Source organism: Lycorma delicatula, chromosome 5, assembly GCF_047948215.1.
Source record: "Lycorma delicatula isolate Av1 chromosome 5, ASM4794821v1, whole genome shotgun sequence".
Classification (NCBI taxonomy): Eukaryota; Metazoa; Arthropoda; class Insecta; order Hemiptera; family Fulgoridae; genus Lycorma; species Lycorma delicatula.
This window is the reverse complement of record NC_134459.1, coordinates 1,853,396-1,871,464: the sequence shown is the minus strand read 5'-3', so window position 1 is coordinate 1,871,464 and position 18,069 is coordinate 1,853,396. Positions and strand designations below refer to the sequence as shown.

The window sequence follows — 18,069 nt, the reverse complement described above, 5'->3', positions numbered from 1 at the left end:
GTTAGTAACGTAAATACGGAAAAATATGTATAGTATTTTATATTTGAATTTCTTATTACATTATTTTATTGGCATAATGCATTAATAGTCGCACATTTAAAACTGTATTAATTATAAATATTTTAATTTAATTATAAAAGAAAGAAATTTGTTAATGCAGAATGAGTTGAAACATTGGAAATATTTTTTTAAATTAAATACAATCAAAAACTGTACAACGAAAATATATCGGTATTATTTAGATTGAGCAGTCTATTGTATAAAAGTCTTTCAATAGTCCAATATAGAGTCTTTCCGGTACGTGCGCATGTGAAGGAATAGCCATGCCTGTGAGTTTATTTTCTTGTTTATGAATATATTATGTTAAATTTATTAGTTTCTGTAAATAAATGTATTACTTTAGTGTTTTATTGTATATTACTGAGGGAAAGTGTAATTATTATGTTTATATATTGTTAAACGCATTTTGCAACTAGAGGTTAGGCTGAAGATGTGGCTGTCGATTTTCTAGGCCTAAACAGTAGCTATTTTTGTTGGCCTGAATATGTCCTGACTTAAAAAAGTATTATTTATATATACAATAATTTTTCCTTTTTGTCATAGCTATTTAAACAACTTAAAAGTTGTCACAATATTTTCGTCTAGCTTCCGCTTGTTTATCTTGCTGGACGACACGTTTTGTGTCTTGTGAATTTGTGGAAACTAATTTTGTTTAAAATTGATTTTTATTTTGAGCTGGGTCCAGCACCCACTTAGTTAACGTTAAAAATATTTTTTCTTATAAATTTCCCAATCTTAGGCAATCTTTTATTAAAATTAAAATCTGTAGTTTTCACTTTTGCGCCCACTGATAAGCTGCTAGTTATTTTATGAATGAAGTAATTAGTGGATTTTGTTCATTTGTTGACCACTGGAAAATTTTACTTGTACATTTAGTCTTAATTTACAGTAAGAGTATTTTGTTCTTTCTAAATTTAGGTAGAGTGAATTGGATGTATGTGATTGTGTTCAACTTTTTTTCAAAATTTAATATATTGGAGCCTGGGCGATTATTGTTTTACAGAGTATTCTTGAATCCTGTGTCTTTTGAATTTCCCTTCCATTTTGGTTGAAAGCTGCAACAACCATCTATTTAGATATCATATAAATCCTTGTCTCTATTGAAACAAGTTGCATGCTGGTATAGTTACTGTAAAGCACAAAACATTGTGAATCCAACTTTGAAACCAGTTTGGTGTTTATTGACCCTGTCATCAGCTAAATTTCTCATAGTGCTTCCTAATTGATCATTTTTAAAAGCCAATGATGTTTGAAACTTTTAGTTTACTATTTCAAGGGTGCGAGTATTTTTGTATTTTAATCCTTGGTGCGATACCAATTGTGCCTGTTTTCCAGTTAGATTTTGTGTCTTGATTTGTTAGCTTCTATATATATATTCCGTTAAAAAAAAAATCATACATATAGTAATTTTTTGTGGGATTTAATGATTTACTTACGTATTCTGTGAATTGTTTGTTATTTCTAACCATTAAAAATGTTCAATAAATAATTGTAAGTATTCAGTTTTATTTAGAGTTTAAAATACCTTAAAGCGCATATGTTGTCAGTCATGAATTTTTTTTCTTCAATTTGTTAGCTGTAGGTTTAAATATAAAATAATATTTCTTGGACTATTGATTCATTGATGTTACTCCCAGCCACCATTTAAGTAAAGTTGAGTTAACTTTAATAATACATTCAGCAGTGTATAAACTCAGCATGTAATATCTACAGTGTGAGCTGCCTTGCATGTATCTTAGCTATTGTGTACTTTTATATAAAACAAAAAAATTGTTGCTTAGAATCAAAACATTGGAATTGCTGTTATTTCTGCATAAAACAATAACATAGTTTTTTTATTGTCCTCGGTTAAATTACAGCTAGCATGGAAAGAAACAAAAATATTTCAAACACGTTAAACAAACATACATTTTTACAACAAAATGTACTGATACAGATGTCATTTTGAAGTTGATGGCTGGAACTTATACAAGCGCAATAGCAGACAGTGTGAAAAACTATTAACATAATAAAAATGTACCTAAATTAAAATTTATAGTTGAATACAAATGCCATGAAGAAACTAATTTTCGTGGCCTATTGTGAGCATATGCAATGCCCTGATTGCATGGTATATTGATCAAACAGAGATACAATAAACACTTGGCTGTCCTCCTTAGAAGTCTGGAGTCATCATTTCATCATTTGGAGCAAGATTTTTTGTTTAACTCTCATTCTTAAACATTTTACAATTCATATTTGGTATATTTTAACAAAAAAAGTTTGCATTTTAAGAGTTTAGTCGTTAAATTTGTATTTTGTGAAATTATAAACATATATTAAATCTGATATAAAAATGCAGCATTTATGATAGGAGGTGACAATGTGAACATTGCAGGCAGTCATTACCATTATGTAATAATACTTTTAAGTAACTTATTACTTGCACTTCATAGAAAGTTATTTTATAGTTTCTAATGATCATTTGTTGATTCAATTGTAATTAAATGGATTTCATTATTCAGTATTAGTTTCTAACATTTAGTTCAGATATAACTTAATGAATCTAAAAAAACTTAATAAAATAAGTTTATAATATTTTGTAGATTTCAAGATAAAAAATTAAATTAATTGTAAACATGTAGAGAAATTTTTTTTATATTCCTTTTTATTCAGTAAACATAATTTACTTAGCTAAATTTCTAGCAAAATTTCAGTTTGCTAGAATTGTAAAAAAAAAACCATGAATGTATGATTACCATGATTTTTATGTTATTTGCTTCTTTTTTTTATAGTCTTCTAGTATATAAAAGGACTAATTTTTTGTTGAATTTTGCGTTAAACTTATGAAATTGTTCAATATTTTAGAAATTAGTTAAAATTTTCTAATACAAGATTTCTTTTTGGAAGTTTAATTATTTGTATTTTAATAGCTTGTTAAATGTAATTTTTCTTTTCTTTAACAATCTGAAGTTTAATAAGTTTAAGCATTTTTATGTATTTTTACAATTCATTAATCGAATTCGCATTATACAAGGAATTTTGAAATATTCATTTTGATGCAAGATGAATTGCATCACAATGATGCAATTCATCCTGCATCGTAATGTTGCAATTTGTTACATAGTAGCAAAATGTGTGCTTGATTATTTTTAATGCTAGGTTTAGTTTTTTAGTTATTCAGGTTGGGACCCTTTACACCCGTCTTGGACTTTGTTAAATTCTTTTTAGTTTTAGTTTTATTTTAATTTTTTAATTTTAGTTAAGACTGTGATACTAGTTTTTAAGTCCCTTTTAAAAAGAGAAAATTTTAGGTGTGATATTAGTTGTAAGCTTTTGTTTTAATTTTTTAGTTTTTTTAGCAATTTATTTAATAATTTTTTCTTAATAAAATTTTATTTCCGTGCAATAACACCGTGACATTTTTTTGCCCACAAAAAAAAAATAGAGTAATTGAAGAGAAGGGCAGGGGGAATTTGAATTGAAAATGGCAAGACAATGGGGGGAGAGCTTGGCCGACAGGTTGTGACAAAATATAACATGTTTATTGGCAGCTATTTGTGCCAATCGTGCAATTACTATCAGTGCTGTTTCAACCATCAGCATGTGAAATGAGTTTTTTCTGCCCTCCGTGATCAAACACATTTTTGTCTGTAGAAAATGTATTTTCAGGCCATAAAGCAAACTGTCTGTTTTCAAAATGGCTCAAGAAGCTACAAAAATTCTGCAGATTCTTTTTGTTACATTTGTGGCAAGTTACTGGTAGAAAAGCAGAAAAGAATATAACAAGTTTGTTTCGCAAGTGTGCCTCATGTATTTTGGAGTGAAAAAAGGAGACAAGGCAAAACTTGGGCACCGCACAATGTTTGCTATCCGTGCGTTGAAGCCATGAAATCACACCAATGGTTGTTACTTTTGTTCGACTGGTGTTCACGTTTCAATTTGAAGAATAAAAAAAGAATCTATCCAAATATGTCATTGCTTTACATCCAGTTCCACAAGGTCCAGCTGTATCAGCGCCAATTACACCAGAAAATTTACCTGAAGTAGACAGTTTCACAAGTGATTTAGATGAAGATAATATCGAGGAGTATGAACCCAGAGATAGCTGTTCACCAGAGCTTTATTCACAGCCTGAGAACTAAACAATTTGGTTTGAGACTTACATCTGACCAAAGAAAATACAGAATTGGTTGGTTCGAGGCTTAAAGAAAAGAACCTGCTAACAGCTGGCACCTCAATTTCCTGATTCAGGTACAGACAAAAGTATTTTCTTCCATACTTTTTGGAAGAAGAAGAATCAAGTCTTTTGCACTGACGTACATGGACTTTTGACTCGATTTAACATTACATGTGAAAGTACAAATTGGAGGCTGTTCATAGATTCTTCCTAAAGAAGCCTCAAAGTTCTTCACAAAGGGAATATGTATCTGTCCAATACCCGTTGAACATTCTGTTCATTTAAAGAGGGTTATAATAATTTGAAATTCATTCTCGATAAAATTAAATACAACAATTGTAAGTGGATTACATTCGGCGATCTCAAAATAATATCAATGCTCCTAGGACAGCAAGGAGGATACACAAAGTTTCCTTGTTTTTTGTGTGAATGGGATAGCAGAGACAGAAAATCATTGGATAAGTAAAGATTGGCAACTGTATTAGAACCTGGAACCAAAAATGTGCTTCAAAAATGTTGCCACAAATGTTTATTCGTGTATCCGAATAAGATCTTCCACCTCAGCATATCAAGTTAGGCCTGAAGCAATCGGTCAAAGAAAGTTAATGTTTTAAATGCATCTAAAATGAGGATCTCTTTTATCAGTCCTGACATTAGAAAACATGAGAAGCAAATGGAAGTTGCCGAAAAAGAAGCCTGGGGAGCTTTTAAGAGTTTTTAGTACCCAAGTTTCTCGACAATAAGAAGGATCCGAACTTCAAATCGATCATTAAGAGGATGTTGCAGAAGTACAACAATTTATGTTGTTCCATGAGCTTGAAGGTTCACTTCCTAAATTCACATGTGGACTATTTTCCTGGAAATCTGAGTGCCGTTAGTGAAGAGATGGGTAAGAAATTTTATGAGGACATGAAAGAAATGGAAAGGACGTATCAAGGCATCATCACTATGATGATGACAGATTACTGCTGAATGTTACACCGAGATGAACAATATATAGAACAGAAGGAAAAGTGCAAGCAGACTATTAAGCCATCCAAAGAAACTTCAACACATGGAATAAAATTGTAAGTATTTTACATACATTAAGGGTGGGTAAAGAGGGGGACAGTGGTTTCCAAAGGCATGACTTATTTCATAAAATTAAATTAATTCAAAAATGCACTACGATAGAAGTTAGGCTTATTTTGTGTCAATTTTCATTAGAAATTAAGAGATCAATGACACCCTCCCACCATTTTCTTCAGACCATTCATTTGTTAAGCTATAAGAATTCATAGTATAAGCCAAAATAGTGAATATATTATATTAATTTATCACATTTTTTTTGCAATTTTTTAACTTTTTACAAGTTTAAAATTGTGAAAAATCCTGATGTGATGGGGAAAAATGAAGGTTACTTTCTGATTTAGCTCCAAAAAAATGCATAATAAACAGTTATCAACACCTAAAAAACACAGACTTGTGTAATAAGAAGATTCAGGTTGAAAACAATCATAATAATAGAGAATTATCATAGATCAGTTTAAATAGTGTAAATTTATCACCTTTATTTTTCTTAATTTGAATAACTATATAAAAATACATTAGATTGGTAATTAATAATTTTAACATTGAAATCAGTGTAAATACTGTGTTACAAGAGAATTTAAGCATTTGGTTTCGGTAATTACTTTTATAGCCACATTTTGGTAATTACTTCTGCTACGTGTTTCTTATACGCAAATGTTACAGTGCACTGGGCTTAAATTAAAACTAATGTTTTCTGATTATAACTTTACTGAATTTCCTAATAAACAATTTCTTCACTAATAAATAAGCTTTATTTCTTCACTCTGCATGTTTGTGAATAGAGAAATGCACGTTTGTGTTTCTAAAAATCTAAAGCAAAATTTTTAATTTGCTTCTGAAAATTTATTTTCAGAAGTTATTTTAGGCCTATCAAATCAATTAACCTATAATTACTAATCATTATAAATTAAATAAATTATATTTTAATAAATATTAATCATGAATTGCTAGGTTCCAGAAAATTTTTTTTTTTTTTTTGGCTGGTGCAGGTCTAAACTTTTCAACAATTATATATTACTTTTATCATAATTTTGCTAAACTATGTTATAAATCATTCACTAAATCAATAAAATGTTCTAGAATTCTTTTTTGAACCAACATAACAGAATCTTTAATTTACTTTCAGTAATAAAATAATGTATTACAAGATGATAAATTCTAGTATGTAGATGACATTTCATTTTATTCCAAGTTTTAGTTACCATAGCTTTCTGAAAAACATTATTACATCTTGTTTTTCTGTTGTAGCTAAGATTAGTAAAACCGGAAGTTTATCTATGTTTAACGCTTAGTAAGGTTTTTTTATTGAAGCATTATATATATTCTGTTTTAAATTTGCTTTGGTTTTATACAGATAACAAATTATCAGGAAAGAATAGTCTGATATGCCAGGCGATTAAGAATTTACTGAACAACTTAGATATTGAGTAAATAATTTATTTATTAAGATACAAAAACAGGATGCATGAATTTAAAAAGTTTAAAACTGACAGATTTTTTTTACCTGAAATCAGATATTCAATGTGTACACCATTAGTAATTTGCAAATTATCCAACCAGTATTTAATGTCATGCCAAGTTTGTTGTAACACATGCACATCTGGGAGTTCAAATACATTAACAATTCTTTCCTTAAGGTCATCAATGTTCACTACACGAGTTTTGTATGCATCATCCTTGATAGGAAAAAATCATACAAAGTTATATTCGGTGGTCGAGGTAGCCAAGCGATGGGTCCATTACATCCAATCCAGTGATTTTGGAATGTGTTGTTAAGGAATTCACTAACAAACCTCAATGTGATAGTGCTAAATCTCGTCGGAATATGATTTCAGCAGGTTGTAACTAACTCTTCAAGCTTAGGGTAAACAGACCCTTCTAACAAGTCCAGATAGCTATTTGTGTTAAATGCTATTTTCACAAAGAAAAAAGATCCAGTCACATGATCATGAAGCAGTTCACACCAAACATTAATTTTTGGGCTATCTCTTTTACAGTCAAGTGTAAGATGCGGGTACTCTGATCCCCATATTCAAATGTTCTGAGTATTCACTTTTCCAGACACGTGAAATGTATATAGCCTTATCTGAGAACAACATTTTTAAAGTAACAATCATTTGCAATTCTTTCAATCATTTCCACAGAAAATTCCTTTCCAGCAGTGTGATCTTGTGGTGTAATGTGCTGCAATATTAATCATTTCTTCAAAACATCATGAATGGTAGATCACAGAAGATTTAACTCACACACTGCACTCAGTTGACTTCCCAGACCTGCGAACAAAAACCTGACAAATGTTCTCTATTTTTTTCATCTGATGTTCTAGGTCTGCTTACACCATTCTGTTAAACACTGCCTGCCAGCTTCTTTAAATTTATCATACCATGAACAAATGCTTGTTTTAGAGGGTGGCTCTAAGTTATACAGAGTTCTAAAATCGCATCAAACTTGTGTGCTTAATTTTATTTCAATGAACCATTCTATGCATTGTGCTTTCATGTGTGGATTCATAATGACTGACGTATGCGGTTACATTTGCAATCACAGTGTTATCTACTGTTTGCGGAGGGAAACTTTTATGAGTTAAAGGGAGCCCAACCGTTCATTAATAGAACTATTACTTTTTTTTTCTAATAAGACATCAAAGTTGTTCAGATAATTCTTGGATACATAGTATAATTAATGTAGTTTAATTCAGAATTAATTAAACATTTTGTTAATAATATTGTATACTTTCATATTGCACGTTAATTGTTTGTTAGTTAATAAACTAAAATTTGAATACTTTTTTAATTGCAGCTCGCTAAGGATTTACTTCATCCTTCTCCAATTGAAGAGAAGAGAAAACATAAATTAAAAAGATTGGTTCAGCATCCAAATTCATATTTCATGGATGTTAAGTGCCCAGGTAAAAATCGTTAACGGTGTTATTTAATATTTCTAATAGATATCATTGTAATTTCACCTACTAGCTTTAAGCTTTGTCGACTTTGTTAATTCTTTACGTAGAGTGAGCATAAAAAGTAGCTGATCATGATACAGGGAAATTTTTCTGAACGTCTGCAACTCCATTTCCTTGTGTTTCACACTACGTTAATATGATCCTTTTGCACAGATTATCTGAAATTAATTGTATTTAATTACTATCATTATTTTTTATGCCTTCGTGAATTTATTGATATTTACTTGTGTGTACTGTTGCCACATGCTGTGCTTCATATCAGCAAGTGCAACGCTAGCCATTCAGATGTCAGCAGGAGTTATATTACAAGCACCCTTCCCCCAACGCTCTGGCTGTTTATAAGCAAGATACCAGTACAGCAAGAGCCATTCCCCCATGGACCACCATCAGGAGCAAACCAGGAAGAAGTTTCCTGAGTTGCCAACATCCTTGCCTCAGCTTGCTGGGCTTCAAGTGCCCTGGCCAACAGGAGTCTGCCTGACATGGAATCGCCAAGGGCGACCACCTTGGCTGTGCTGGTGGAAGATGAATGATGCTGACTCAGCACTGCCACTGTAGTGTGAATCTAACTGCCATTGAGGGAAAGCTTGGTCCGATTCCAGTAGAAGAACCAAATTCCCAGAGACCAGCTTCTGGACTCAACAGCCCTTCTCAGGGCTACCATAAGGTCTTAAGGAACCACATGCCATGAGAAGCCATTCAGTGATAGTGCAGATGGTAAGTAGCTTGCACAAGTAGAGCTGTACAGAGACCTGCTTAAATTCTTTGATCCTATTACTATATATATATATATATATAGAGAGAGAGAGAGAGAGAGAGAAACTATGTAGTTCAGTTAAATCAGATATCATGTCCTGGAATTTATAGAAGACGTAAAGCTGAAGAACAGTGCTGTCGCCAAAGAAATATTAATTTATGTTAAAACTTGCAAATTGGTTAAAAAATAATGACTAGTGTTAAATTTTGATTAACTGTGTTCAACAATAATTCATACATTTTTGTTATAATGATTTTTAGTTACAAATTTTTTAATTTTAAAATTGTTTCCACCCATAATGTGATTGTTATGTTTGTGTTGTGTATATATACAGCTTAATTATTATTTTTTATTTCCTTTTAATTTTAGGCTGTTATAAAATCACAACAGTATTCAGTCATGCACAGAGTGTTGTAGTATGTGCAGGGTGCTCAATGATCCTTTGCCAGCCCACAGGAGGTAGGGCAAGATTAACTGAGGGTAAGTTAATTTCTTATTGACTGGTATTTAGCCTAAGAAATAGCTACGTAATGTTTCTTAAATGGCCTCAAAATTAATGGGAAAAGCCAAAAACCACTTTCTTCTAGATAACAAAATAGCATTATTAAATTTTTTTGTCAGGGAGTAGGAGGGTTAACTTTCTTGTGATAAATACTCAATTTTTTTTTTTTTTTTTAAATTCAACTGGTATCAAAAAATAGCCAAAAAATGTAACTTTCACATAGTCGTGGAAAAAAACAGATTTCAAATATTGTAAACTTTTAACTCTGAATCTGGTAAGACTAATATAAAAATAAATAAATTTTATCAGTGACTACTTTGGATGATCATAATATAGACTTAAGAATTATTAAGAAACCTATATGCAATAATTAACCTTAAACAATGCTTTGACTAATCTGTAAAATACATTACACTGTTAGCTTTTGAACAATTGAAATATCTATATATTCAGAGTTTTCTGGAAGTTGTTGTGCTAAACTTTACAGGTGAATTCCTCTGAACTAGAATAATTAAAAAATTTCATTTAAACATGGGTTCATAAATGCTTTGTTTCGAGTTATGACCAGTCAGAACTTTCCCAATTTGTGGCCTTAAGGATAAACAATACAATAGTGCTCTTATACAAATCTATCTAATAGACAAAATTTTTGATTTTATATATAATTCTATACAAATAGTTACACTGGTCTCAGTGTTGTAATTGAATATTTTTTAGAAACCTCTGAAATATCATTTTAAATATATATATATATATATACAGGGTGTCCCATATTAAACGCAGCCCATCAATCACTAATCCATGAAATTTCAAAAGTCAAGCTTACTCCCATACTCGTTACTGAAATGGACTCGTCCAACATCTGAACATCGCGGTGATGCAGTAGAACACTACCGATAGTAACAACAATGCAAGCATAACGTTCAGTGTAAGATGGTTGTTCAGTGTAAGAACAAGATGGTGTTTTCGCTAGATGAATGTGTTTTCATTGTAGAGTCGTACTTCAGTACGAAATCAGTGGTTGCAGTGCAAGATTTGTTTTGCCATAAGTACCCGGATAAACCAGCTCCTAACAAAACATCAGTATTAAGGTTAGTTGCAAAATTTAGAGAGACTGGTTCTGTTAATAACAAGGAATACAAAAGATCTGCGTCAGTGTTGAATACAGATATAGTCACTGAAATCAAAGACCGATTACTCGCCTCGCCAAATAAATTGGTCAGACGTTTGTCTGCTGAAATTAATTTGTCTAAATCAACTGTTCATCGGGCGACCAAACAATTACAATTACGACCTTATCGCATTCAAACGATTCATCAACTTCTTAAGCCCGACAAAGAAAAACGGCTACAATATTTTCAACGGTTCCGTCGATTTCTGCGTGAGGGAATTAATGTTATGGATTTGTTATTTTTCACAGATGAAGCACGGTTTTATTTGGATGGCTACGTAAACAGCCAAAACAGTAGAATTTGGAGCGCTGAAAATCCCCACGTTTATCACGAAAAACAATTACATCCGCAGAAGTCTGGCGTATGGTGCGCGATATCGCGGAAGAAAATAATCTGTCCTATTTTTTTCGAGTACACCATTAATGCAGAACGATATCAAGATATTTTATTTCAGTTGATTGCACTCTTGGAAGAGGAAGACAGACACTGCTGGCTACAACATGACGGTGCGACATCGCACTACACAGGTTCAATTTCTGATTTCGTTGAGTAATTCTTTGGTAATCGTGTTATCGGTCGATGCTTGTGGCCACCAAGATCCCAAGATCTCCAGATTTGACTGCGGCGGATTTTTTTCTACGGGGTTACCTCAAAGAAAAAGCCTACAGCAACAAACCACGAACACTTGAACGATTGAAAGTCAATATTGAACAAGATGTATTAAATATCCAGCCACAAACTTTGAAAAAAGTTGCAAGAAACGCTGTAAAAAGAATTGAAGCTTGTATTCAAGAAGATGACGGCCAATTCCAACATTTACTCTAACTGTAAGGTAATGGATGGTAATAATAAAAATTACATTTACACCTGCTTTTTATTATTTCAATACCTACCAATATAAGGTTGGGTTGCGTTTTATATGGGATACCTCTATATATATATATATATATAGCCAAATGTAACTTTCTAATCATCATGCTATGAAATAAAAAATATATAAAAAAATATAAAAATATATTTAAAAATTGTTTTTTTTGCAGTCTGAAGTGTTTAATTCTGAATAAATACATAAAAAAATAATCAGCTACAAAAATGCCACAAGATTAATAAAGTATTTTGTTCAGTAGAACAGAAAAATTGCACTGATTTTCTCTGACTTCAGCAATTGATTTAATAATGTACTGTTTTTCTGTCAGAGATGCTTGATGCAACATATCATGTAATGTCAGTTGTACAGAACATCATGGTGAGGGTTCTATAGTTTTTCATTTTCGTGAAAAGATTGTGTCTTGTATTGATCTTAGAATGAAATTGATTTTGTATAAAATATAATTTGATAAACTTGCATAAATGATATCGGCTTGTCTAACATTTCTCCCACCACATCCCATTTGGTCGCCATAAAGCATAAAACTGAATGTCCATACCATAAGAGACTACTGTGCCTCAAAACGGTTTAGCGACCAATATCCTGATTAGCTCAGAGAGCTTACTTGACCGCATGAGCGGAATAAGTGTGGTGCCTACACCACTCGCTTGCATGTTCCACACTCCCTTGTCATGTATTACTAAAATGATTAGGCGCACTCTGTCTACATACTAAAATATATGACTTGTCAATATTGTCAAGGACAGCAATTTCTTGCCACGCCAAGATCGCTGAATGCCAGCAAGTACCTGTCCACCATATTATAGCGCTTCAAGCTATATTTGACCGATGGCCAGCCATTTTTCTCGGATAGCGTCCTACAGCAAGAGGTAGTAGTCTTATATCCCTTAAACTACAGATGCCGGATGAACAAAGCAACGGCATCAAGGAACTCCACACAATCTAACAATGCAGCTCACGCCACATTGACTTGCTGCTTATAAGTGGCCAATTTTCCCCATGACCTCTTAAGTTCCAGGGTGGCCTGAGTTCTGGCCCTCCCAAGAGCTGGGCAGTCGAACATCATGTGTTCATTCGACTGGACCTCCCCGCAGACACACAGCTCATCAACTGCCAGGTGAAACAAACAAATATTGATTCAAATTCATGTGGTTGGAGAGCACTTGGACTCCTGTGGCCATTAAGAATGGCCACATGAGCATACGTTAAGGCTCTGTCCTGGGCACTCTTTAAATTTTGAATAAGTGCTCAGTTTCTTTCCAGCCTGTGTGCCCAAACAGATGCAACATAAGTGGTCATACTTTCAAAGACACCTTTATACATCATGTACAAATGACGGCCTGATAGCCTGTAATCCTTCCGAGTTATCTTCGTAAGCTTGTGCAACAGAGACAGCTTTTGCTGCTACTTGCCTAATGTGGTTGCCAAACAGCAGCTTCTCATCAAACAAAACACCTAAACCTGCGGGCTTCCCCTGATGATGGATTTTTTTTCAGCTAGTTGCCCATCCTTAAACAGAACAGTACGGTTGGATAAATAGGTTATAGCAGCCTGAATCTGGAGCTCTTAGACAGTCTCCGTAAGCGATCTCATAGGTTATAAGCTATGATCATTCACACTGGCCTTGGGCCAGACAGTCCAACTATTACATGTACTCCTAAGCAGATCGCCCGTCACAAAGGTGACGTCAATGTTACTTTCTCCTAGTTCAGAAGAGAAAGTCTGTGGTTGTTCTGCCCTGTTAAGCAAGTAGAGGTTCCTGGTTTCTATGAAGTGTGAGAGACCAGCGCCTCAGGGGGCAGTGAGTGGTAAACCCCAGGCGGAAGATTTGGCATTAGTGTCCAGGCCAACTAGTACTCTGGTACTCAAGAAACCGTACAGAACTTTGCCAGCAAGTCGTCGGTACTCCATCCAAGCTGGAAGTATCATGACACTGAGCGTACCCCTCCATCGTGACTTCTTGCACAATGGTGAATTCCTAATCAGAAAACTGGGGCATCCAGAAGACACTCAATTAAACAATTACTACGATCACAAAGAGCGGCTGTCCCCCACAAGATTGAATAATATCAACTCTGTGGAAGCCGACCACCCTATCCATGACCATATACAGCTTCTGAACCAAGAGGACCTCGAGGTTGTACTCCTCAAGGATCTTCTTCATTAGTGGTTGCTCAGAAATAATGTTGGTGTAACTGTCCCAGGTGCAAGCGTTCGATATAGTGATGACCGTCCTCACAAGCTTCCCAAAATTCAGGCATCATCATACACCGTATTATTCATGATCTTCGCCTGGGCCATGTCATGCGACCTGCATTGCTTACCCCCGACCTGGTGTCTGAAATCAAAGCCTTTCACCAAGGCACAAGGTGCACACTTTGCAGGTGTGGTCTTGTTAGGGCAGTTAGCTGCCCTGTGCCCAGCAAGGGTGTAGTGACCACACATCTCCGACTGTCCTCTACAGCAGAGAGAGGTATGGCCAAAGCCTTACATTTGAAGCACCAGGGTACTTCTGCCACATATGCATAAATGATATTCTAAATTAAGGAATTCCTTCTTTTACTTCCTCTCTTTTCACAAAACTATTGACAATAATAGGTCAAAATAATAAAAGAATAATGGCACTCTATAAATGAAAAAGGAGATAATTATTTTGTCGATGTTAACAGTTTAGGAATATTCATTGATTCATTTGGATTTGTAACAGGGAGTCTTGGTAAACACTTGCCAGCACCTGCAGAAAAGGGGCTAAATAAACAGGCAAGATTTATTTATGATCATTTCTAATGTTGCTGTAATCGATTCACAGGAAACAGTACAGAATGAAAAAGTCATAATCCTCAACTTCTTTAAGATGATCATAAGCTACTAAATGTTTGTTTAGAAAATGAAAAGTAATTTATTATGCTTGCAAATACTCTTTTAAAACGGTTCAACATTTATGCATGAAAAAATAATAAACATGTTCTTACCACACCTCATTTGTGTGGTAAGACTCAGGCCAGGCGGTCAGGTTTAGGTTACCTAAAGTTTTTTTAATAGTCATTCAGATAATTGTTAATACTAAGATTCAAAAAACACCAAATTGCTGAGAGTATTAAGATTTAAAAAATCCTATTTTTTTTTTGTGGAGGAAAATATGCTGATGCTCAATTTGATTTCATAGTGGTTAATGAATGTTATAGCTTATGATAATGCCAAACCTGGTGGGGTTCCTATTCTCCATGATCATAATCAGTGACATAAAGTTAGCTAAAACAGTAGTTAAAAAAGTGTTTTTTTCTTTCTGATGTATTATTGCAGTTAATTGAAAATGCTATTTCCCTTTGACTTAATAAAGTTTTGTTATGTAGTATAAAATGTTTTGTACTTTTTGTTGAAATAATTATGTAAAGATTTTATGATAGTGAAATTTTAAATTTGTATATATAACTATGTGCTATTTGTGTACTTACTGTAGCTTACTCTTATGGTAAAGTTTGAAATTATCCTCTTAAGATTAGAGTAGAAAGCTTTTCTTATCTCCTTTATCTGGGTATGCTGAAAGTATACTTCAAATTGCTATTATTTCATTATGCTTACGGTAGATTAGGATTTTTGTGATCTGAAAATGTGAAATTTCTGTTTATCCAAGGTAATTTACAGAAAAGAAAACGGAAACAATTATGGATACAAATTTGCCCTTGTCTCAAGGAAGGCCACTCGTTTATTCTGTTACTACATTTTATTTTAATACTCTATTTTTTGAATATACATATTAATTGTATACATCTGTATATAAGTTGAAAAACTGATTTGATCTCTTCAGCGGTACCAAAATATTTTCATGAGTTTTATAGCTTAAAACCTAAATGTTGTTCTTGGACAGATTAGCGATTGATTATTTATCCAAACCTACATTAATTTTTTAAGGATTATCACTTGTTTTATGTAAGATTTATGCATATGATCCATTTTTCTTTGTTGCAGGTTGTTCGTTTAGGAAAAAGCAGCATTAATTGTTTATATTTTTGGGGCCTCAGGGTTATACTTTGAGGGGGGAGTGATGTTAATTTGATATGTATAATTTTTTTTGAAAAAAAAATAAAAAAGGTGAAAAATAAAAAAATTACCTAATGGGAGAAACTGAAATATTTCTTTTCACACCTTCTGTCAACTAAGTTCCATCATTTGAATAGATGATGTAATAATAAAGTTATCAGCAATAATATTATTTTTTAAAGTGCTACTATATCTGCTGCTGTAATGAGTCGGAGGAAGGTGTTACTGAGACTGAACTTTTAGTCTGCAGAATTTGGCTTTTATAAGAAGGCAAAATCCAGTACTGTATGCAAAGATAAACAATATTACTTAATGAAAATATTATTAAAACAATCGGAAAATAAAGCAGGCAGATTTCTACCTTTTCAGTTTGTGAGTGGGAGGCTGCGGGCTATGTTGCTGTTTTAAACTACAAGTTCTGAAATATTTTAATCTTGCGTAGCATTAATAAAACTTTGGTCTAAGTTGTTAGATAATTTTTTGAGGCAAAACAAAAGGACTTGACTAAAATATTATTGACAGAGCCAGCTTTGCGAAGATATGAATGTTATTTGAGTGTAGTTCAAAATATCTGTAGTAGGTATAAAAAAAATATATTACGAGGTGTGTGAGAAAGTAATGAGACTGACTTTTTACTTACCAAAGTATTTATTTTTTTCAAACAACAATATATTATCCCCTTCAAAGTAATTCCCTTTGGCAGCTATACACCGCCGGAGTCGTTGTTGCCACTCCTGGTAGCAGTGCTGGAAGGCTTCAACTGGTAGGGCTTTTAACCGGTCGGTCACAGTCTTTTGAATGTTCTCCAGAGTTCCAAAATGACGTCCTTTTAAAACGTTTCAATTTCAGGAAAAGGAAAAAGTCTCAAGGACTCAGATGAATAGGGGGTTGAGGAACCGTAGGAATGCGTTTTGAGGTAAAAAATTCTGTGATTGAAATGGCCGTGTGACATGGGGCATTGTTATGATGAAGCATCCATTTGTCTGGTCTCACGCGAATCACTTTTCCTGAGCCTTTCAAGTACACCTTTGTAAAACACTTGGTTGACAGTTTGTCCTGGAGGAACAAATTCTTTATGCACGATACCCCTACTGTCAAAAAAGCAAATCACCCGGTTTTGATCTTTGATTTGTCATTCGACATTTTTTCGGTTGAGGAGATAAGAGTGTGCCACTCTTCGCTTTGCCACTTTGTTTCAGGATCGTACTCAAATATCCAGGATTCATCACCTGTGATCACACGATTGAAGAATTCTTGGTCATTGTCAGTCCTCTCAGGAAGATCAATGCACACGTTGTTCTTCTGTTCCATTGTGAGTTTTTTCGGCACCAATTCCACACAAAACTTTTAGCATGTCCAAACTGTCTGTCCAAAATTTTATGTAGGGTGAAAGTGTTTAAATTTAACTGTTCACTCATCATCCTTATTGTTAAATGACGGTCCAATCTCACAAGAACCCTCACATGCTCAAAGTTTTCATCAGATTTTGAAGTTGGAGGTCTCCCTGAGCAAGGCTGATCTTCAACGTGTTCTCGGCCTTCCAAAAATGATTTGTGCCAGAAAACTTGTGCTCTTGATAAGCAATGTTCTCCATATGCCTGTTTCAACTTTTCAAAGGCCCCAAGTTGTAACACAAAACTTGATCGCACAACGTTGCTCTAAATTCCGATGCTCCATTTTTGTAACACAACAAAAAAACAACTTCACTGATGGCGCTGTCAAAAATAATGTGTTGGCTGAACGGAGTTGAAACTCGTACTGAGCATGTGGAAGGGATGAACAAACCGGTCGAGCACAGACCATTAGACACAGCGTTAGCAGATTGCTCGCAGCGTTACCAATCTCATTACTTTTCTCACACACCTCGCATACATTTATATTACACTCTCACGATAATAGTAATTATATATAGTGCCAGAAAATCTACATAAAGTACATTAGCAGACAAGTCTAATGTTGTGTACTTCTTGTAATTCTATATATATATGAAACATTTGCAGAAATTAAAAACAAAATGTTTTAATAAATAAAATAAGTTTAAAAAATATAGATTGTCTTATTGGCTCTACTCACAGAATTACAATTTTTACACTTCTCATCAATACCCTTGCAATATGTTCTGTTTTTTATCTGAATAGAATAATAATCTTATAAAAAACAAAAATATTTTTAATTTTATCTGCTGATTTTTAGTCTGATCTGATATTTTAAGTTCATTTTCAAAAGTAAGTTGACAATTTTAAACGAGTGGATTCTTTATATTTATTTTGTTTTTCATAATATTCTAGTTGTCATGAAGAATTGTCAATGAAAACAAATATCAAGGCTGTTCATCACATATGGCATCCCAACCCCATAGAGGGAAGCACCCATCTTGTGACTGGTCGCCATACCACCCACTTTACCGTAGGTCGTCTTTAGATCCTCTAACTGATGTCGGGATGCCACCGATGTAG

At 33.4% G+C, this 18,069-nt stretch overlaps 1 protein-coding gene across 1 annotated transcript; it reads left to right on the top strand.

Moving 5' to 3' along the window:
* The first annotated feature begins 187 nt into the window (after nt 1–187).
* RpS27 (ribosomal protein S27) lies at nt 188–15,697 on the top strand. The gene is made up of 4 exons (XM_075365503.1): nt 188–329; nt 8,090–8,198; nt 9,379–9,489; nt 15,542–15,697. The coding sequence occupies exons 1-4, from the start codon at nt 324–326 to the stop codon at nt 15,568–15,570; spliced, it is 255 nt and encodes an 84-aa protein (XP_075221618.1). The 5' UTR covers nt 188–323; the 3' UTR covers nt 15,571–15,697.
* Nucleotides 15,698–18,069: the final 2,372 nt, after the last annotated feature.